Source organism: Amblyomma americanum, chromosome 2 (genome assembly GCF_052857255.1).
Source record: "Amblyomma americanum isolate KBUSLIRL-KWMA chromosome 2, ASM5285725v1, whole genome shotgun sequence".
NCBI lineage: Eukaryota > Metazoa > Arthropoda > Arachnida > Ixodida > Ixodidae > Amblyomma > Amblyomma americanum.
In genome coordinates this window covers 152281897-152305496 of record NC_135498.1, presented here as the reverse complement: position 1 = coordinate 152305496, position 23600 = coordinate 152281897, and the positions used below count along the sequence as shown (strand labels likewise).

Below are 23600 nucleotides of genomic sequence, written 5' to 3'. Positions count from 1 at the left end.
TCAATTATCTTTAACGTGCACTGAGATCGAACAGCACACGGGCGCCTTAGCGTTTTGCCTCCATAAAAATGCGGCCGCCGCCAACAAACAAATGCACAGTATCTCTCTCATATATCGTTGGACACCTGAACCGCGCCGTAAAGGAAGGGATAAAGTTCAATTCAATTTCCAGCTGAAAGGTGGGGAAAGGGAGCTTTTGAGACCCGCACGAACGGCGAAGCGCGTAGCTGTGCGCAAGGGAAAACAGCTTGAAGAAACTCAGTAAAATCACAAAGAAAGAATAGCGCTTCGCGGGTTGTGCAGTTAGCGCGCTACCTGGAAAACGGTGCGGCGGGAGAAGAGGTGTGGAGATATGGGACTTGGAGAAGAGAAGGGTGTCGAAACGTGTGAAAGTGGTTAAGAATTCTCAGAGAATGAGTGACGGTCAGTTCAGAAGGCAATACGTATAAAAAACAAGGTGAGTTTGGATTTAGGGGGTTTAATGTCCCTAAGCAACTAAGGCTATGAGGAACACCGTAGTGAAGGGCTCCGGAAATTTCGACGATCCGGGTTTCTTTAACGTGCACTGACATCGTACACTACACGGCGCTCTGAAATTTCGCCTCCACCGACATTCAACCGCCGCGGCCGGAATAGAACCTTCGATTTCGGGTTAGCAGCTGAGCGCCATAACCACTGAGCCCCCGCGGCGGCTTGAAAATCGACGGTAAACGCGGAAGCGTCAAAGCGTTGTTGCAAAGCCTCAGGAAAAGCATTATGTTCAGCGCCGGAAAACTTAGAAGAGAAAAACGCACAGCTTCTAGATGGATTTCGCCAAAACGACTTCAGACACTCGCGTATTTTGAGGGGCCATGTGATGTGGCTTTCGTTAGTTCAAAATGGCTTAAAATGTTACCATAGAATGACAAAAATATAACACAGTAAATAAGATATGCAAGCAGAATTCGCGCTCATTCATAGTTTCATATACGGTATGTTTGGCACACAAGTTGGGTTAACATGTGTCTAAAGACAGCTGTCAGTAGATTTATTTGCCGGTCGTAGAAAAATCCTGAAATTTTTTTGTTGCTGTATAACTTTCACGCAGAAAAGACGCAAAAAACTATCGAAACACGTTGAATTTGATTCGCAACTACTTCGTATATTTTTCATCAATAAAAGTGATATTTGAAAGCAAAAGAAAAAATTGCAGGTAAATAAGCAAAAACGAGTGCAAGAGCTATAGACCTGAATGATAATTACGCAACTGAACAATAAAATACAGAAAAGCAACAATTTGCAACATTACGGTTTGCAGAAAAGGTGGGAAATAGCAAATCGGAAAACACGGGGAGAGGCGCAGTCACACCTAGGGCACGGCGTACGGATGTGTAGGAATCTCCTACCGCGTGGCAGCGTGCGTTTATGAAGCGCCGGCCTAATATTTCGCATGTGCGCAAAGTATAACTCTAAATTACGACGACACTGCTTCGTTTCTGGACGTTGCTAAAACTGCGCACAAAATCGGCTTAGCGAATACACTTGCACTACGCTATTATTTTTCATTGAGGATCACCATTAAGCACGCGCCCTCGGCGCAGTGTGGCAGTGAATTCTCTAAAGTCAAGCAGAAAAAGCGGGTTTTTCATTTTAAAAATTCAATAAAATGAGACTTCTTTGAATTTTTTGAGAAGCGCCTTTGGGCTGGTTTTTGATAGTCGCGCGAGCACAGCGTTCAAAAACGCTTTCAAATGTATAATGTTCAAAGACATATAGGCGGATTATTATGCCTCGAAGTCGGACAAGCAAACAGCGCGAGCGCTGTGTCTGCACTTCTAAATCAAAGATTATGTTTTGTTGACTAGCGGCTTGGCTAAGCCATATATAATTACACTGATCATTACCACTGGATCAGGCCAGCGCTCATTCGTTAATTACAAAAAATACGAGACCTTTTAAAATAAAGTTTATTGGTTAGTTGAAGCCTCTTCCAGTTGCCCAGTAATAACAATAGAATTCCATACATCTCTGCTCGCTGGTATGGATGGTGACGTCGTCGGTCTTATGCGGCAGACCGGTTCCTGAGAGGGCAGAATATGCACATTTCACTGACCACCACCGAAGTCATCATCGTGGCGTTGTACCACTCCACCTCAGCGAACGAAAAAAAAATTGCTAATGGCGTAGCTCTGTTTGGCTAGGATATACGTAGCGAAAGCGCGGCGACTTCTGCATCGGAAGAGTGCATTCACTAGATGCACCTTTATCCGCGGTTGAAGCTTGCGCCGTCGTGGTGGAGTGGTAGCGTCTCCGCCTCTAACGCCACAGGCCCTGGTTCGATTTCTGGCCTCGGCACAAGATTTTGTTTTTATTCAGTGAGTGTGCAGGGGATTTCAGTGGCTCCCTTAGATGCCGCCACCGAATACGTTGGTTAGCGGCTAAGCGCAGGCTCTGCTAAGGCGCGTTTATACGGTGGCGTAACGCGCGCGCGCGCTGCACGGCGACGTCACGTCGGCGAAAGCGAGGCCCTCTATACTCCAGCTGCGCTTGACCGCCGACGCATTCGGTGGCTTCGGCGCACTCTGGCCGCACTGGGGAGAAGGAGAGCAAGCGCCAAGCACAGATGCAGCATATTGGGGAGAGGGAACTAAGTGCAGCATATTATGGAGAGGGAAACCAAGCGTCAAGCAGAGGTGCAGCATATTGGGGAGAAGGAAACCAAGCGCCAAGCACAGGTGCAGCATATTGGGAAGAGAGAGAGCTAGTGCCAAGCAAAGGTGCAGCATATTGCGGAGAGGGAAACCAAGTGCCAAGCACAGGTGCAGCATATTGGGGAGAGGGAAACCAAGCGCCAAGCACAAGTGCAGCATATTGGGGAGAGGGAAACCAAGCGCCAAGCACAGGTGCAGCATATTGGGGAGAGGGAAACCAAGCGCCAAGCAGAGGTGCAGCATATTGGGGAGAAGAAAACCAAGCGCCAAGCACAGGTGCAGCATATTGGGGAGAGGGAACCAATCGCCAAGCACAGGTGCAGCATATTGGGGAGAGAAACCAAGCGCCAAGAACAGGTGCAGCACATAGGGGAGAGGGAAACCAAGCGCCAAGCGCAGGTGCAGCACATTGGGGAGAGGGAAACCAAGCGCCAAGCACAGGCGCAGCATATTGGGGAGAGGGAGAGCAAGCGCCAAGCACAGGTGCAGCATATTGGGGAGAGGGAGAGCAAGCGCCAAGAAGCGCTGCTGCAGCGCAGTGGGAAAGGAATAGCAAGCCCCAAGAAGCACAGCTGCAGCATTGTGGAGAGAGGAACAGCAAGCGCCAAGCACAGGTGCAGCGAAGTGGGAAGAGGGAAACCAAGCACGAAGCACAGATGCAGCATATGGGGGAAGAGGAAGAGCAAGCGCCAAGCACAGGGGCAGCGTATGTAGGGAGAGGGAGAGCAAGCGCCAAACGCAGGTGGAACGTAGTGGGGAGAGCGAGAGCAAGCACAGGTGCAGCGTAGTAAGGAAGGGAAAGCAAGCGCCAAGAACAGGTGCAGGGTAGTGGGGAGAGGAGAGCAAGCGCCAAGCACAGGTGCAGCGTAGTGCGGAGACGGGGAACGGGTGCCAGGCACAGGTGGGCGGAGCCAAGGCGTAGTCCGAGGGCAGGTGGGCGGAGTCGAGGAGTTGGCCAATTGGAGAGCGCGCAAACAGATGGGTCGGAGGAGCGCGCATATATTCGCTAGTAAACGCAACTTCAGGTGCCCTGCAAAGTCTGGCAACATGGCATGAGTAGAGGTCCTCGCATAGACCGTCGCTTATGAATGTATGGCCGTTGCTTCCTTGTGTCGCTATTCTCGCGGTTTTGTGGGGCCTAATCGAGTCTTTCACGGTAAGCACTTAATTTTGACATTCTCCGGGGGCACCAAAGACTATCAGACCGAGTTTAGGTCGACACCGCGACTGTCGATACCCGCAAAATCGTGGTAGCAGACGAACTTATTTTCGGAATATGCCGTGGAGAAGGCGAAGTGTTCTTTTGTCGCCGGTGTCTGTGACAAACGGAAACGTCTTGGCACCGTGTTTATCAATTAATACAGGTAAGTACCTTGGGCCCCCTTGCCATTATCTAGCGGCACGGCAACACCGCGCCCGCTGGAGGCTACTCCGGTCGTCGCGGTTTTTATTTGCCGCGTTTGTTGCCGCTAACTTATAAGTTGGTAGCAGTCAGCAATGGACACGTCGAGGCGACGGTATGTTATGTTCTCAATTCAGATTACGCAGCTAGCTACACTGTAACCAAGAATAAACCCAAATGGGAGTTTAAATGGTTGTCGCCACCGTTTATACTCCATGACTATGGAGTAAAAATGTTCTAAATGACATATTTTACTCCCTGCGCTAAATAATGGGGTATAAAGGAGGGTTTTCCTCTTTATAACTCCCATTTTCAAATGGAGTTTCTTGGTCTCAATGTGCCCCAAGTCCAAGTCCCCAAAGGAGTAAAAAAACAGCATTTTGCGCCCTCCGCCCCGCCACCTAGCGTCTCGTCTCCTTGTGGTCAGTCGTCTGATAATAGCGGCGAGTGACGACCGCTTGGTTTCCATCGTCGCTGGATCTCTGCTCACTCCTGCTCCTTCACGGGCGCCTGCCGTGGTACAAGATATCGGCTTGTCGCCGTTTTCCGCTCCAGTAAGCTGCATAACTGAACTTCTCTTGTGAAGCTTACAGTGCTCTAATCATACCTGACCTTCCTTTGTTAGTGTCGCCACCCCGCTAGAGCCCCTTTTTAGGCCTAATTCTCACTGTTTTTTTCAGTGTGGTTCTCGCGGTGTGTTGCTACAGATTATAGTGCGTTGCATAACATGGAACTGTGATAGAATATATAGCTTAACTCTGAGCTCTTGATTAAGCTGATGAGGCTACATTTTCCTCAGCCATATTGAAATACCAAGCCTTAAAGTGAATATGATGCCAAAGACTGCCATGCAAAACTACCTTCAGGGTGTTTTTATTTTCAACTTATTCTGATCTGGTATTTAGTCGAACATAGTGTGATACATGAACGTGAAAACTACGCCACGACTCCTTTTCAGTTTTAAACTATTTATTCTAATGCTATATACCTTTATCTACGAACGCGGCAAAACAAACAAGCTCGCACAGCAAAAGCAGGCAACAAGCAGATGACTCCTGCCACCTTCGCCTATACGGCGCCGCTGGAATTGCAGACGGCGAAAAGAACGCGCGACGCGGAGTCACATTAGGGCAGTGCAGTTTCCCAAGTTGAATTGCCGGCTGCCCCCCGCAGCTACTGCCCGTTTCCGCCGCTGGCACTGCTGTAAGAAAGAGCCTGAATGAGGATAAATAAACACGACGCCATTTTGGACGCCAATTCTGTGGGCAGTAAAAAACTCCCTTGTACTCCTAAATACCTCCCTTGTATAAGGAAGTAAATAAAATACTCCAATTATATGGAGCAAATAAAACCTCCTTTGGGGTGTGCGCTAGAGGAGAAGCCATTTACTCCCATTTGGGTTTATTTTTGTTAACAGTGTATGTCGAGAGGGGGCCGCAGAATGTGCAACGCGATCGCTCAAAGATAAGCATATATGGTAGCTTTTCAATAGACTCGGTCTTGAGCATGGATCACAGTGCATTTTCGCCGAAGTAGTCCGGCAGAATTTTTTGCGTGATCGATTGTGTCGGTTGCCTTTCTCGATCGGTGGCGTGAGTTTGCCTGTGCTAACGCTAAATCCGAAATGGTAACTGTAGAAGCACAGAGACTTAGCCCCCTACAAATTATCGGAGCGCGACGCGGATGAAGCGAAGAGGCCTGGAACCAGGTATCGACAAGACTGTTGAGGTTGATAGGCTGATGTTGATAGTGCTGATGTTGACAAGCTGACGTTGGTAGTGCCACTACAGCCCCCCCCCCCTCCCGCGGGGAGGAAGAATGACAGTCATCAGCACGGCATCCATGAGAATGCTTCAGGACTGCACGGACCGAGTCACTGGAAGAAGTGGGGCTTGGGATTTCGTGTTAGCGGGTTAAAAGAGAAACATGCGCGATGTTGGCGAGTTTCACGCGGTCCATGGCGACGATTTCTACTCGTCCATCGAAGGACAGATTCAGTTTTCTCGCCCCGCTTCAGGACGGGATAAGGGCCATCCTAGGGAGGGGTAAGCGAAGGCTTGATGACGTCTCGACGCAAAAAGACATGGGTGGACGTGGCGAGGTCTTTGCTCACGAAGACTTTGTGAGTCGATGAACGTGTGGGGATGGGTTGCAGGTGCCTTAAGAGCAGGCGTAGTTGTTCAACGTTGGCAGGCGGAGAGATGTCATCGGTGCAGGCCGAAACGAAGAACTCATCTGGCAAACGGACGTTAGTCCCATAGACAATTTCGACCGCCGAGCACAGATCTTATTTAAAGGCTGATCGAAGGCCGAGGAGCACCAAAGGAAATTGGGCCAAGAGGTGTGAGCTTCGGGTGCAACAAGGGCAGCCTTCAGGTGTCGGTGCAAGCGTTCAACTATGCCGTTCGCGGAGGGATGATACGCGGTGGGGTGAACATGGGGCACGCCAAGCAGAGATGTCAGGCTGCGAAACAAGGCGCACTCAAACTGGCGGCCGCGATCCGTCGCCACTACAGTAGGGCAACCGAATTTGGAAATTCATACACTGACAAAAGTGGACGCCTTTGCACACGACCTGATATCGGGCAGCGCAAAGGCTTCGGGCCACCGTGTGTAGCAGTCAACACACATAAGAATGTACTGGAAACCTCGTGATCGAGGAAAGGGGCCAACAATGTCGACGTGTGCTTGGTCGAAACGAGGGTCAGGGGGCCGGGTTGGGTGGTGAAAGACCACGTGTGGCGCGTTGTATTGACACGTTGACATTCCAAGCACTCTCGAGCGCAGCGATGCAGATCTCGGTTCACGTTTGACCAGACGAACGTAGCCGTCACGAGCCGCTGCGTAGCACGAATGCCTGGATGGCTTGCATTGTGCAGCTGTTCGAGGACTTGACGGCGGAACGCGGTGGGCACAAAAGGCCGTGTAGAACCACTGGAAACGTCGCACAAGATGCTATCTGAGCAAAACGACAGGGGCACTGGCGACAAGGTCAGAGAGCCACGATTGGATTGAAGGGCTTGAAGCTCACTGTCTAACGCCTATGCGGCAGCCAGCGCTGCGAAATCAAGGGCGCCTGATGCAAGACCACCGACACGGGAGAGTGCATCGGTGGCACTGTTCACGGGTCCTTTGATGTGTCTCATATCCACCGTAAATTCAGAAAACACACAGGTGCCGAATCTCTCGTGCACTGTATGAGCTTTGATTCACACGAAAAGCAAAAGTTAAGGGCTTGTAGTCCGTGAGCACATAAAAAACGGCTCCTTCCAAGATGTGTCGCCAGTGTCGTTTGGCGAGATAGACAGCTAGCAACTCACGGCCAATAGTACTGTAGCGCGTTACTGCGCGCTTCAGCTTCTGGGAGAAGAAACCCAGCGGGCACCAGCAGTCGTGCTGAAGCTGTTGCAGGACGGAACCTACAGCTACACCAGAGGCGTCGGTGATGAGACGCAACGGGGAGTCGGCAAGCGGGTGCATGAGCAGAGTAGTGTCGGCAAGGGTGTTCTTGACGGCTTGGAAGGCGGTTTTGGCAGCTGACGTTCAGGAGGCCGAGGAACTCGCGAAGCTTGCGATGCGACTTGGGGCGAGGAAAGTCGCGGATGGCGCGCGCCTTGCTCTCCAAAGGGCGAATTCCCTGCGCTGTGATGCGATAGCCAAAGAACTCGATGACGTCGACGCCAAAAACGCACATGGACGGATTGATGATAACACCGTGCTCTTCGAGGCGTGAAAAGAGCAGGCGCAGGTGTTCAGCCTGTTCTTCTGACGAGGAACTGCCAACCAGCACATCATCGAGATACGCGAACACAAAACGCATGTCATGAGTGACGTCGTTGATGAAGCGCTCGAATGTCTGAGCAGCGTTTCGTAGACCAAAGCGCATACAGACGTACTCGAAGAGGCCAAACGGCGTTACAAAGGCAGTCTTAGAGATGTCTGCAGGCTCCACCGGGATCTGATGATAGGCCTTCACCAGGTCAATCTTGGAAGATATGGTCATGCCATGCAAGTCGGCCGCAATGTCGGAAAGGGTATCAATCCGGGAGAATGTGGGCGTAGACGGCACGAAAGTAGTCGCAGGGGCGCCAATCGCTGGGGTCACGTTTCGGCACCATATGCAGCGTCGAAGACCAACTGCTGGACGACAGCGGAATGATGCTCAATTGCAGTATATGCTCGAATTCGTGGCAGGAAATGACGAGGCGGTCGCCAGCAAGGCGGCGCGGTCGGCAGAACACTGGTCAGCCCATAGTGACTATTTGTTGCGGGACCGTGTGACGGACGGGAAGATAAAGGTTGCTGGGCCGTGTGATGGCAGGAAAATCGGCCACAATCGCAGCAAAGGCAGAGGGCGGCAGCTTGGACGATGGGGGTGGCCACCGGGGCGAAGATACCGTTCACAAAGTGAGTCGTGTGGTCCGCCAGTCGACGAGATCGAAGGTCGATAGCCAGACTAAAGTGGCGAGGAAGTTCGCTCCGAGGATGGCAAACCGCACGTCTGCGATAATGAAAATCCATCGGAAAGTGCGGCGTAAGTCCAAATCGAGGGTGACTGAGCGCTGTCCGTAGGCAGCAAGCTGGGAGGTGTTGATCGCCTGCAAAGGCGCTGCTTCCAAAGCGCGTTGCCGTTCGAGGCAGAAAGCAGGCACGAAGCTAACCTGTGTACTGGTGTCCACAAGGAAGCGGCATCCCGAGATCCTGTCGGTGACGTATAGTTGCCGGCTGGCTGTAGAGCCAGAATCACCGGCCGCCATCAGTGACTCGCCGGTGCGTTTCCCGACCATTGGCAAGGCTGCCAGCACTGTCGCGCAGCGGCGCCGAATTGCGATGGTACCAGCAGAACCCGTCACTGGCTGGGGTCGATCAATGACTGGAAATGGAACGATGGCGCAACCATTGGTGAGACGAACGCTGGCAGCGACGAGGAATCGACGCTCGCAGTGCGGCAACGGTGCTCGTGAGGTGGCCGATTTTAGCCTCGAGGCTTGACTGCCGGTCGTCGAGAGCGGACGACGCGGCGGAAGGAATTGCAGCCACAGAACGCGGGCCAGAGCAGTCCGTGACACGGGGAGTCAACTCTGCGAGCTTATCCAAGGTAACATCGCCTGCTGCAGCCAGCACGATCACGAGGTTCTGAGGCAGGCGCTGGAGGAACAGCTCGCGGAGAAGCGGGCTGTCGACGTCCTGTGGGCGGTCGCCGAGCGGCTGTCGCATGCGATGGAGGAGCTGAGATGGTCGACGGTCGCCAAGGTTCTCAGTGTTGAGCAACTGCTGCCGGTGGCTGCGCTCCGAGATGGTCTTCCGTGCTAGGACCGTAGCCTTGAAATGATTATACGGGGAGGAAGGGTGGTCAAACTCCTCCATTACCTCAGGGGAGAGCGTCGACACGACGTGGTGATATTACACGCGTTGTGAAGTGATGTGTCGAGGGTCCAACACAGTCTCCACTTGCGCGAACCATATGGCAGGATTCCGTGGCCAAAATGACGGCAGCTAAACGTGTACGCTGGCGATGTCCCCTGCAGCCAGCGTATGAGCCGGGACCCGGGGCTTGGGCGCCGCATCCATGGCGGCGTTATCCGCGTTTATCACATCCGGGTTCACCAAACTGTAGAAATACAGAGACCTAGTCCCCATCGAACTAAACGAATCGCGACGCGGACAAAGCGAACAGACCGGGCACCAAGTATCAACTGTGTTTATTCTACTCCGCACGTGGCCCCACATGGACAGCGCGAGCGCATGGCACCAGCCGAGGCGGCAAAGCACAGTTGATGGTGGTATGCCGCTATAGTAACCCGTCAGAGAAAATTGAAAAAGCACAGGTGGCGGAGGTAAAAGCCCAGATCGTGTACGTGGGGGATACCGTGAAAACGTGGACGTGATAGGTGATACTCCCAAATGTCCGCGTGCTGCGTAGCCTTCTTTTTTTGTGTATCCATCACAGCTATCGGACACCACGTTCCCGAGCGAGAGCCTCGGTGGTTGCCGCTTACGCACGCACTCTGCTCAGAAACCCACTAGTAAGCACTTTCACATGTTGCTCGAACGACATACGTCGAAATACATGCCGAGAGAAGCTTAAAGAAGCCGAAGTCAAATGTATTCATAATGGGCAAGAGGGGGCATAGTCTATTAATTGCTTTAGTTTTCTGAAATTACACTTCTTTGCCGAGGCTGTCCTCATAATTTTATGAAATTTCTGCAAACCCTAGTGCTCCTTCGTTTAGAGCTAACAATTTTCACTGTTCTGATGGTGTTTTTTTTTTTCAACAGTGCAGCTTAAAACGCCTGCCATTCATGCTCAACTACACTTTGCTGGAGGTGCCTAGGCACCTAGCTAAAGACCTCATGTAGAGGGCTGGAAGACATCCTGAAGCATGTATGTGAAATATATTGCACACAAACTGTGGTAAGAAAGAAATCGAGTCTGTGACACGCAACATTACCCAGAGTGGCTCAGATATGAAAAGGGCCCCTTCACTGCAAATATTGCGTATACATCTATAGTCTTTGCAAATACTCCATGCAAAATTCACGTCGCACGTTTATTTATTCCTTGATAAAATCCTGAGAAGCAAACCTATCTGCACCTTAGCTATGGTTGCTTGAACCACGAAAGATGGCCGTGAATCTGTTTCATACAAAAATGGCAAGAAATATAGCCAATGACTTGGGGTGTGCAAGACAGGCATTACTTCACACCAGTTCCCTTTCATAGGATGCTTTGCTGGTGTCACTGACTGTTTCTCATGTAAGTGCTGTAGGGGTAGAGGGATGGTCTGGAGACCATGTGCCCAATGAAGCCACGAAATTTCTTTAACAATTATGAAGCAAGACTTGAACAGCAGGCAGGCGACGCAGCTCGCTTTAACACGATATAAAAAATGCCCCTTCGCCTTTGAAGTTATGATTACTTTTGATGTAATAGTACGCATTATGAGGCTACTCCTTTCCACGCATTGAGAGACGATTGATGAAATGTACATGGCACGAGCCATGTGACAGTTCCTACAGAAAGTAAGGTGTTGGGCATTCCTAGTTGACATTGGCTTTTTCACACAAATAGTTTATAAAGTATTACTTCGCCATTCACCATGCTGCAGCTTAGTGCTGTGTTCATCTACAATGGTACTACATAAATTTGCCCTAATGTACAAAAATTGTAAATTAGCGGCACACTTCACGTAAGAGTTAAATCTATACAGAATACAGTGAATAGTCTGAGTCGCTTTGGGACGTTAAACCCCGATAAACCAAACCAAGTATACAGTGAAATAGCTTAAGAATGAATGCCTGTTTATTAGTTAAACATTTTCTGGAACCTCATGTCCACCACGCTTTGTATCTGGTAGGCTTTGGTGTCACAACTTAGGAGTGACTTGCTGTCAAGAAGGCTTCATGCGGCTTTATGAAAGCGCATATCACTTTATTGCTACCCACATTTCATATCTAATTTACATGGTTAGCTTACTGCTTTGAAACCAGTTGCTGTGTGTACTCGATCTAAGCACGTAGCCAAAATTTTTTTTTTGGGGGGGGGGGCAGGCTGTTGTATAGGGCGAAACTGGGAGAGGGGCCTAACATGCCTAACAAGAACACTGCTGGAGGGGGGGATGCGTTGAGCGCGATTTCGGGTGGGGGGGGGGGGGGTCGCCCCCCCCCCCCCTTCGATGCGTGCCTGACTCGATGTATAGCTCCGCAAGGATTCACATGAACAGTGTTTCTGTGTAGGTGCTCTGTAATTCATTCACTTCAGGTTTCACTGTGTGTGGATGTTCAAATGTTGTACGGACACTGCTGGTGGACACTGGTATGCATTTTCGACAATGGGCTTTAATAGGGGCGATAATGTTTTGCAAGTGAATCTGTGTGATTTCTGTGAAGTTGTGGTTGGAATGGCTGGGATAGGTGAGTGCCATTGGACGGCAGTCTCATTTTTCAAGAATAAAAGCCGCTTCGCACCTACCTTAATCTACCGTCATTTCTTTGTCTACTCTGCTGTTTGGTGCACATGACCTCACTGATACTGAATGGTACTGCTCCCTTCCCGCTGAAAATTGAGGGGGTGATGATGTGTTTGGCACAGCTGCTTGAAGTGAAACCTTGTGTGTCACTCCTCTGTGAGTTGTAATGAAAATATTCCTTGCATAGTGTCTACGTGAGTATGCTTACTCATGGAAGAACAACAAAATTCGTCCTCAGTGCAAGTTCATTTAATGATGCTGTGGTTGAGGCAAGAGAACACTGCTGTGAAAACTGAAAATTCAAAAATAATAATGACGTGTACACCAACTGGGAGTGAAGACATAACGCATGAAGCGCAGCTCCAGTGTCAGTGCAAAGACTGTGGGTACACAGCAGCCTATAGCTATCTTAATAACCTTGTCTGTGTGTGGGGTCAAGTTTGCAATTGATGTAAGCTCCACTGCACGGCGAGACATAACAGACGCTTTTGAGTAGCACCGCATGGCTCCGATATCTTTTTTTCCCTGAGCATAACGTTTTATTATTCTGCACTACTCGAACATTCCCGCATATGCTGCTGTTACCTTCTAAGGCTCAGGAATGAGTACACTAAAAAAGTGTGTCTAGTGTAAGAAGTAATATATCAGAAGAAGTATGCCGAACGCGGGCACAGTATGTCCCTATCATGGGGACACTGCAACGTCAATACCTTGTTACGGCAATGTACAAGTCTACTGAATGGAATTCCTGACAGCTTTCTCGGCTAACTTGTTGCTGAGCCTGTGTCGCTTATAATTCAGTGCTTAGCAGGTTTTAACAGCAAGTGCAGCTGGTTATGAATGTCAAAACTCTTCTGAATGTGGACGATTTATAAGGACGCACTTCAAATCTAGAAAGCGCTGCTTCATGCCAGCGGCACCTCTTTGCGAGCGAGCAACGCGTACCTTCCAGCGTGCGTTGCGCCGCGGTATGTATGGTCTTCGCTCCTATGTGTGCGCCCTTCGCGGACCTTATTTGGAATGAAGACATTTGTGTAACGGTTGCCAAGTCGGCCGGTCGACGCTTCCTCGCAGTCCACTCAATACAAGTGCGGGGGTTGTGCTTTAAGTGCACAAATTTACAGTCCGGCGAGCGGCGCTGAATACGCGAACGATCGCGCAACTCGATGTAACGCGCGCGGTGCAATAATGAGCCCAGTGTCACTGACCCGTTGAGAAAAGATGCGGTGAAAAAATCCGTGAATCGTTTGCGTACACGCATTAAGCGAAAGCTTTAACTTAACAGCCCGAGCTTGAATTGTACTCTGATCCCAGCTGTTGCAGTTGTTTATGCGTTCCGGCGATGCGGCAGCAAAGGCGAGTACCAGCACAACAGGCGCTCAGGAGGTTCGCACCATAGTAAACTTAGGAGGAGATATTAGACACTTCAAGACTCGAAATATGGCACCATAACTGGCGAAAATAGTAATGTCGGTGTGACTTTCTCCAGATCCGCAGGGAATCTCAATTCGGCCTATCCTGTGGCGCCGATCGTTTCACCACGAAGATTATTTATGAAATGATGTGTCAATGCGTAGACTGGTACTACCGAACGGCGCAGATATGATTTCCCATTCGCTTTTTTTTGGCTTTTGCCTCTCAATGAACGTTATGCTAACGTGTTTCCATTAGGCTGGCGAGGGGGTGTAAACGTCTGCTTACACCCCCTCCTTTATCCCTTCCCTCACGGCGCGGTTCAGGTGTCCCCCGAGACGTGAGACAGATACTGCGCCATTTCCTTTCCCCAGAAGCGAATTTTCAATTTCAAGTGGTTAGAGCGCTCGGCTACTGATCCGGAGTGCCCGGGTTCGAACCCGACCACGGCGGCAGCGTTTCGATGGAGGTGAAACGCAAAGGCGGCAGTGTGCTGTGCGATGTCAGCGCACGCTAAAGATCCCCAGGTGGTCGAAATTATTCCGGAGCCTTCCAATATGGCACCTATTTCTTCCTTTTTCTTCCTTTCGTCTCTCACTCCCTCCTTTATCTCTTACCTTATGGCGCGATTCAGGTGTCGGCCGAGATATGAGACAGATACGGCGCCATTTCATCTCCCCCAAAATTAGTAGTAGTGGTGGTTTATTAAAATAATAATAAAGAGGAAGGATAAGATTTTTTGCTAGCTCCGGCATCTGCCATCGCTACTGAAGCACGTGGGCTAGGACCGCGGAAATAAAGGATATAGGGCAGAATGGAGAAATGAAATGAGAGGTGAGGGGACAGGAAGAGAGGATAGGGGGAGAGGTAATACGCGCAAACTATTTACAGAATAAGAAATGTGTACAGATTCCGAAACAACCAATTTTCCAATTGTTAGCCAGTTGATCCTCTGGATTTGATAAGTTAAATGCAGCTTAGCGTTGTAGATTAGGGAACGCCAGGCAGTTTCGCTGTTAACATCAATTTTTTCAATTTTCGCGCGCTCCCCGGAAGAAGCCGCCCGTCGGGAGCGCCAGCGAAAGTTGGCGCGCGAACAGGCACGGCGTCGTTGGGCGATTCCAGTATTCCGCGCGAGGCATAGTGAAGCCATTCGCATTATAAAAAGTTTTCACGAGTGTTTAAAAAATAAAAAAAATAGGGCAGCGATATTGGTCTTGAAAAAAAATGCTTTAGTGGTCGGAAAAGGGCGAGAACGTGCCACAGAAAAATAACTGCTTAGCCAATCGATATGCTGCCTTGAGAAGTTGTGTGCAGCTTAGCCTTGTCCATTAGGAAACGCCAGGCAGTTTCGCTGTTAACATCAGCGTTCGCGACGTTATGTCAGAGATGCTGGGCTGATTTTCCTCAGAGAGAGCTGTAACTATTTAGAAAAATGAACGCGAGTTCGTATGGCTTCTTGCAGCTGGGACCTACCGCCCGCCACGCCGTCCTGAACGACACGGTCGATTCAGAAAATCTGGCCGACTTGGTGGGTGCCATGAATGCGTATGCCGCGTTTACGGCGCTGTCCGAGGATCGGCGATGTGCGAGGCTTCCGGACCTGAACCTGACAGCGGAGCGCCTCTTCTTCGTCGGCCTCTGCGCAAAGTGGTGCGCACACGAGGAGGAGAAAAGGAAGCGCTACGCGCCCGGCCGCTCGCGTTGCATCGTTCCCCTTATGAACATGCCGGAGTTCTCGGCCGCGTTCAGCTGCGAGCCCAACACACCCATGAACCCAGCCAACAAGTGCGCCTTCTGGAAGTGACTCATCGGCGGACGCCACCAATTTTTTGCGGAGACCCCTTGTTTCTCTTCCTATGTTTACATTATTCAGTGCTTCGTGAGCTTATAACAAAGCATTTAGTGAGAGAAATCTCAAACAAAATGTGCCACCATAAAATTTTTGTACTCTTTTGATTTTGGGCTACCCCTGGCCTTCCACGATGTTGTAAGCACACATTAAGGCCTGTGATTTGCACTCACCTTCACCGATGACTAATAGTTCTTTGCAGTGCTTGCTATGGGAGATACAATAAGTTGCTAAAGTGCAGAATAGGTGAACAGATTGCGATCACCTTTCCTACCGATTTCCAAGGATAGAAAACATTGATGATTAGAAAGGAATTAAGGGCAAGCCATTGTGGCCACATGTTAGGGTAGCCCCCCACATGCTAAAGGGGTTCGTACCAGGCGTGAGCAGTATCGGGGATAGATGTATCTTCGATACTGTCTTTCTTTACATTTTGTGATTCGGTACTGGGTATTGTTTACCAAAAAATAGTTTGCCGTAGTACCGGTGTCGAAAATACTTTTTTAGTGTATCTTGTATTCCAACCACACTGGATAATAAAAAAAAAAGAATGCGTTTGCAGCTCATTTTGAGGTGGCTGTGGGTGAGACCTCTGGCGGTTGTGCTCGCTCAGGTAATAGTGAACTTAAAGAACTCTCAAGAAAAAGGTTTTAGAATTGACTAAGTAACTTCTAACCAGTTACTTGTCAGATAGGTCACTACCTTTTTGGTAACGGAAGGCAGTAAGAGTAACACTACTCAAATTTACTACCTCAAAGAGCTAGTGCATAGTGCTACAGTCAAGAACGAGTAACTAGCAGTATGTACTAACAAAATTGGCAGAAATTGATCTCGCATATGTTGCAAGATTTTTCGCGCGGTGTGCTAGCAAGGCTTGTTAAAGCTGTGCACACTGCAAAATTAAAAAAAAGCTATATGTTGGCCTTGACTAATTCCCGACAACACTAGTCAGAGCTACCAGATTGTGCTGGCAGTAAATCACACACTTTGGCTTAGGCATATTGCGAATTACTTATATAAATTATGCGAGGTGATGGAATCAAACAACTCTATCGGGCGCAAACAAAGGTTCAAAATGCAAGAAAATTGAAAACTGAAAATGGTTTTGAGGAAAGAGAATTGCGCATTAACTGTCTCACATATCACGGTGTTTACCCATACCGTGCCGTAAGAGAAAGGATAAAGGAGGGAAAGCACAAATCGGAAAAGGTCACAGAAACGTTACAGGCGAAGTGCCTGTGCACAGCTCAATCTTTCTCCATCCTATTTACTCCGTAAATCGTAATCTCAGTTACGGGCTAGTTGCTCTTACCTATAACTGCCTTAATTATCAGGTTGAGATATTGGAAACAAGTCAGTCTACCTAACGGCACGCTGCTGCAGAATTGTCTAATTAAAAAACCATTTTCATCACACAAAATTCCGTGTCAATTATATTCTAACCCTCTGTTTTAGGTTTAAGTAAACGGTTACTAATCAGCTATTAACTAGCGACCATAGGTTGTAAGAGCGTAGGAAGAGCTTACCCTTACTAATTACGTACCTTGAAGAGAGCTGTAAATAGCAAAAAAACGAGTAAAACGCAGTCAGAGTAGGTAACTACTGCACTTACTACCTTTTAACTTTCATTTTGTGTAAGAGTGAACAGTTGGGAAGAGCCAACGCAAATGCCGTTGGCTCACTCAGTCGTCTTTCTTTCTACGTTCGTTGTTTGGCGACACTCGGCGACAGAAGCGACGAGGACACGGGCTCACCGGTATGGTAGAAACACCAATTCACCTCTATTTAAAGTTGTGGAGGTTACCAACAGAAGTAGAAGACTTTCGTCTTCATGCTCAAGAGCTTACAGGACTGTTGTTTACCACGTAAGCGCGATGCACTCTCCCACACGCCGGTAAATAGAGTAATCAGTCCCGGCAGCGTCAACTGAGCTCACGTATTTTTTTTAGTAGAAGCAGCCATACAGCAAGCCGCAGTTCTCAAGAGTCTCCAATGAAACTTGATTTTCTCAACTTTACATAGAGGATCCTCGAGTCGACGAGGCCATGCGTTAATTTCATCCGCTGACTAAAGGCGCCTCCGGAAAATACAGCACAGCAATGTGCCCAGGTGCTCCTGTAGAGAGGTTTTTTTTTTTTCATTTGTTTCGCTTAAAGCACGGCGGGCGCATCATGGAGCTCTTCCAGACAGGCGGTTACTTACTATCGTTCTGTTAAAAACATAAATAACCGACAAGTGCATAATATTTTTGCTTGATAATATTTTCCGTCCTTTAATTCTGTGTTGTTTTCTTTCTAGCCTTTTTATCAATGATGCCCAACTAAAAACGTCTGTTAAATGTAGTGCTCTGGAAATAACTGTTCCGCACAGGTCAAAGACAGAGGCAGTCGATAAACACGGCTGTAACAAACGGAGATCATCAGAAATACGTTCAAATTTATTTGTATGTAAAGAGCTTAGAGACGGGTTTGCATGAAGAAAATTTTGCTAACTTGTTCAACATCACCATGACTTAACCCAATGCCAAACTTTTAACGAAAACACCGACTCCAACTGGGGAGCTTAAATGTATTGAAGCTTAAAGAAAGCAGTGGGGCTGGATATCTTTCAGTCTTCTCTAATGAAGCGGTCTCTATTTAACACACTGATGTCCAACAATCTTCCACAAAAATATTGAATATTGGAGAATTGTAAGGTACGGTCATGAAAATATTGAAGGTACTTGTTCATTTTTACGATGCCTAGCAAAATATTTGAGATGTGGAGCAAAATCGCTGTCACGGGTCAGTTAAGACTGCCACAGAAAACCCATAGAGGACTCTTTTGACGACATTAAAAACGTTAAAAGCAACCGAAGGCAGGCCTGAGGATCGGAGATGTTTGGATATATTGATTATTGTAGTGATACTTTACAATATATGAAAGAATTACGTTTATATACTCTTTCGCGTTCAAAAATGCCCCTGGCAAGAATTGTTGGGCATGAAAGATTCCAGACACCAAACAACGAAGGAAAACAAAGATAACTACGATGCTGCTTCTTCGTTCTACTGGTTGCTCCTCTGCTGCAGTTTATTCTCTTGCAACTAGCTCAGTAGTCTACCCTAATTAACGTTCCAGGAGCCACGGAGAAATTTCTACGCCTTGCTAATCATATCACGAGATTTAATAAATTTCCTATTTCAGTATTATGTATCGCAGTTTTTATGACGCAGAATAGAATATCTCTATCGAAAATCAATTTTAGTTCGGTATCGTGTATCGGTATCGGAAATATAGTTCTTGAGTGTATTGGTCATCAGTATCGAAGATACTTAAAGTGAAAATTTGGGCTGGTTGGTGCATGATCCTGAGGCGAAAAACAGCGCTTGCTCGATAGAGATGAGACTGAAGCAGTTTTCGGCCCGCCAAAAAGTCCCCCCCCCCCCCCCCCTCCGCCGCACATGGAGTAGGTCAGAGACCACTTCCCAAGAGCGAGTCGCTATAATTGTAAAGCCCTTCCCCCCACCAGAGGTTGCCCTTGTACCAATTTAGGTTTGGTCACAATCGGGCTCGAAAGCCATCTCAGCGAGCGTGGCGGACTGGTCCACTATTGTCACATCGTTGGTCGTGTCTCGGTCCAACCCACAAGCTTCGGACAGGCGGGGTCGCTACTGCCCGTGGTGCGCTTTCGTGCTGCACACCACTGCCAGACGGCGAAGCGCCCTCGACTTCGGGTAATCTCTTCGTACCGCGCTCCAAGCGAGAGCCACGTTCTACCAACTTATGCGTCTTGGATTTGACGCCGGCCCTGGTGTACTTAGCCGGGACCTAGTGCCTACGTACCGGAAGCGCGAGTGTGGGCGTTTTCCCACACCCCTATGGTCTCACAGCAGTACTACTCGCAGACTCTTAAGAGACGCAAGCGCCAGTTCGTGTCCCCTCTCTCCTCTATATCGTTTATGCGCTGTTTTTCGCCACAAGCTTCGTTCGCGCTAGGTGGTCGTTCGCAGTAATATATACTGTAGTGTTTAGAGTCTATATGATAGAGTCGACGATGTGAACACGGAAGTAGCCTTTCTTTACTATTAAAATGTCACGACAATAATGCCAAGAGCACCGGTGCACGTAGCTCGCACTCAGTAAGGATGTCCGCAATTGCGTAGTTTGCCATCTCGGTACTAAGGAGTTTTCGAACCCGGTTCAAGTTTTCTTATTTACGTTCCCTAATGAAATTGAAATGGCGCCTATTAACCGGTTCATTTCTTTTCGAGCCTTAGCCGTTAAGACTTTGTGCTTTAAAAATGCACCAGCAACACCCATGTAAGTTCATGAGGATTCCTCTACTAGCTTATATACTCGTGTAAAAGCAACCCTTGTGTATAGGCCGCACCCGCCGCTTTCGGCTGCAAAAATATGAAAAACAAACTAAAGCGCGCCAAACACGCGCCAAGACATAAAAAGTGCTACAACATGGCGCCAGTTTTTCTCACATCGCATCGATTATCATCATCATCTTTGCGCTACGCGACGTTTCCGCGGCTTTCTGTTTCCGGTTTCACGGTGCCTTGTCCAGCGCCATTTGGTCTTTGTTAACCGGTGCTTCGTTCGGATGTGCGTGGACTGCTTGCGGAATCTGTTGTGTTGCGTGCGACGTCGTGTGGCAGGCTGCGTGCTTTTGAACGCGAACAAAAAGAAATGGGCAAGCGCAGACTGTCCTACACTGCAAGCTTCAAACCAAGTCGCTAAATACTCTCAGGAACACGGTAAACGGCATGTCGGGCGCAAGTTTGACATCGACGAAAAGTGTGTTCGCTGCTGGTGTATGCAAATGCAAGACATCGACGAGACCACCCGGCCCCGGAAGGCATTTCGTGGGAAAAGTGCAAATTCCCAAAACTTGAAGTGTACCTCGTCGAGTACGTTCACACTACTAGGAGCAACGGCTTCGCTGTGTGAGCGGACGTCATCTCAAAGAGTCTTAGAGTCACGGGGCTCTCAAACGCCATGGACGGCACAGAGGACGACCAGCTTTAGGAGCACGCCAATAAGGCGACCTCGTTCCACAGCGGGGAGAGTGCCGATGAGCTGAGCTCGTGCAACGGCGATTAACGCGAAAGCGGCGATGAATGGTGAAATAAAATGTTAGTAACTGTCGCCAGGTTTTTAATTATCTTACATATTAGCGGCGGTGGCGCCACAGGTTGTTAATGTGTAGCTATAGGCCTGATTCGTGTATAACACACACGTGAGAAAATTTGACGATAAAGTGCGGCTTGTACACAAGTTTATATGATACAAGCTATTGCACTGGCCTCCTGCATCACCTCTCAGAGGAACCAAAAGGTTGTGCTTCGGGGCGTAGGTTTACTCCTACCATTCTAAACATTTTAGTGCCATCGCAACATACACCTCTGCTTTGCAGGTACGCTTATATGGTAATCACCTGTCTGCACGTCACTGCGCATTCAAAGAGCGGCATACTCGAAAAACCCGCTATGAAGCACGCAGATGAACGAGCTCTTCCCACAATGTCTCAACGTGCTCCGATTCTTTTCCCTATCGAGAGCGAGAATTATGAACGCTTCCGCTGGACTGTATTCAATAAAATATTGAGAATGCGGCCAGCAGCCTGCACTAGTGGCTCCAGTAAGCGTAGTTTGGTAACTCACCAGACCTCCCAACTAGTCTATGGCACGGTACTGTTCAGTGTCCAAGCACAGGAAGCCGGATAGATTTAAAATTTTTATACACGATGCAGTCGTGCGAACAGCCCTGTTTTACTGGCTCAACATTGCGGAAACCGTCAGTTGTATGCGCAAGCTCAGGATTACAATACCTTTGTTTTCTTCTAAATGCGTCCGATTTATACTCGTATATTCTGAACCATTAACTCCTCTACAAACATTCTGAGAAGCAAGCATGTGTGAAAGCACTATAGTGCTTGGAAAGTCCCACGAAACATCTTTTTTTTTTTGTTTCTGTCGCATTCGTCACGATAAAACCTGGATGATTGTCACCATGACTATGCATACGCCTCATACATGGTTGCATTGTTTCTTATTAAGTCGTGCGCAAGTTGCGTACGTGCAACGCGAAGACGCCATAAGAAACGGAGCGATACAATACTTTTGGTGTTGCCGTTACTTCCGTTCTTCCCTAATTGGGTTTCACGAGGGCAGGCTGCTGTTGCGCTGGGCTTAGTGTGGGAAAGCGGCAAAGGCTCTCACAGGCTAACCGAAGAAATAAGAACATCTGTTTTATTGCAAAGAATTGTAACTTTTTTACGAAGTGAAAGCATATTTCAAACAGTTTTCTTCTAGCGATAAAATGATTACACTATTTATCTCTCATCGATCAACGCCACAATTTTTTTAAAAAATTTCTCTTCTACTCCTTGTTTTAGTGGCTGTTGGCTTGCTTCACGTTTTCTTTGCACTAGAGACACATGCGGTTTATACCAGCATCTCTTCCTCACAGAAGCCTAGATAGGCAAGGAATCGGCTCGTAAAAATGCTCATTACACTTGTTACTTCAATGTTAAATATAAGCGACTACAAATGAAATCTGCCTTAATTTGTCCTGGACATCTTCCTGGACATCTGGACATCTTCGGACATAAGTGCTCAAAGAATTCGCAGTTCCAAAATTGTTTCTATTTCCTACATAAACAGAGCATAATTTTTTTTACTGGGGTATTCTGGCGTCTATTGACTGTACCAAACCAAAATGACATCAAATGATATACGTTGAAACTTGAGAAATTTTAAAATATAAAATATTTATTGCTGTAAAATGCACATTTCACTTCAGAGTTTAGAATCTCTTTTTATTGGTGTGAACGTTTTTCTCAAAACCGACTTTTGAACCGGTCTGCAATGTATGATATTCGGCAAATTTGCTACATGTTGCTTGTTCCAAAGCCTCAAACATTAGACCTCAACTTTAAAGTCACATTTTTCATCATGCGCAGTGGTTTATGTGTGAAAATGCGCCAAAATTATTGGTTTCTCTCTCAGAATGGCACTGCAGTTTGTGGGGTCGAGTCTGCAAACGGCGTCCATAGAAGACTGGCCACCTTTCTGAATGAAAAAAAAACGGGCTAAAATTAGCGCACACTCCATAACCTTTCAGGGGGGTTCGAGAGCCAGGGACTCGCCCAACTAGTAACATACACCACAAGAAGCAGACAACACGTTTTGCTACGTGGTAGCAAAATAGCACTGAAATCTACAACAAATCCAATGCGCTGGCACCGCGCTAAAAACTATAGTGCGACACCATGGTAGCGTCAGGGCTCCTCAACGCTAACAGAGGAGTAATCCTGGCGTTTGCAACACTGCCTTGTTATGCTCCGCTAGCCGCAGTACAACAGACACTGATAACGGCGCAGCTACATTCACACACACACAGAGACTGTAATGATCAACAATAACTTGGGTGCTCTGCCAGTATCAATTCAATGCCACGACACCACACTGAAGCTGTGAAGAGCACAACAAATCAGCAGGGGATTTTTGAATGCGATGCGTCGACTGCGGTGCGTCGACAGCGTAGCGCTGCGCGTGCCAGCCAAGCGTTGCGCGTGTGCACGTGCCAATGGTATGTGCGAGGCGGCGACGACGAAGAGCGTGGCGAGAAGAGGAGTGGAGAGCTGACGTGTCAGAAACCCGAGGTGTGAAGGGAGACAGCGTAGCGGAGATCCGGTCATTCAAGCGTGGAGGTGGTAGCCGTCGTACGTTGGGTCCGTGCTGTCGTGGACCTCCCTTGGGTCACCGACGCAAGCCTCCAGCATCCCCTTCAAGTTTGAATGTAGCAGCCGATGAATTGAGGGTCCGTGCTGCCGAGAGGCTCCCTTGGATAGCCCGTATTAGGCTTACGGCGTTTCGGGGCGCCGTCGACGGGTCCTAGGTACGCTTCTCCTGCTGCTGCCCAGTTCTTTGGGGTGGCTGACGGCAGACCACCGGCGTCTGCGCCACTGCGCCATTTCCTTTCATAAAAAAAAATCAATTTTCTATTGCCGGAGCAGTCTACAAAGATGAGGGCCACTGGGTTATAACCAGCCAAGAGCACAGACTACTGGTTATTGGTGCTATATTCTTCGAGCACACGAGCACACAGAAAAAGACGGAAAACTGAAACCACAAGCACTATGGGCAACACAGGACACAACAAAATGTTTGCGGTGTCTTCTCTCTCGGTCCATGTATGTCACCGCTTCGTCGTGCTGTAATATAAGTATAGCAGTCGGATGTGGTGTGAATTCGTGCATCTCGCTAGCTTAGAAACACAAT

At 48.5% G+C, this 23600-nt stretch overlaps 1 protein-coding gene across 1 annotated transcript in view; it reads left to right on the top strand.

Moving 5' to 3' along the window:
• Window positions 1-15404, top strand: part of LOC144120159 (neprilysin-2-like) — a 114801-nt gene extending 99397 nt beyond the window's left edge. The window contains exon 9 of the mRNA XM_077652587.1: window positions 14941-15404. Within this exon, the coding sequence (XP_077508713.1) occupies window positions 14941-15282 (342 nt within the window). The 3' untranslated portion in view covers window positions 15283-15404. The remainder of the gene's footprint in view (window positions 1-14940) is intronic.
• Window positions 15405-23600: the final 8196 nt, after the last annotated feature.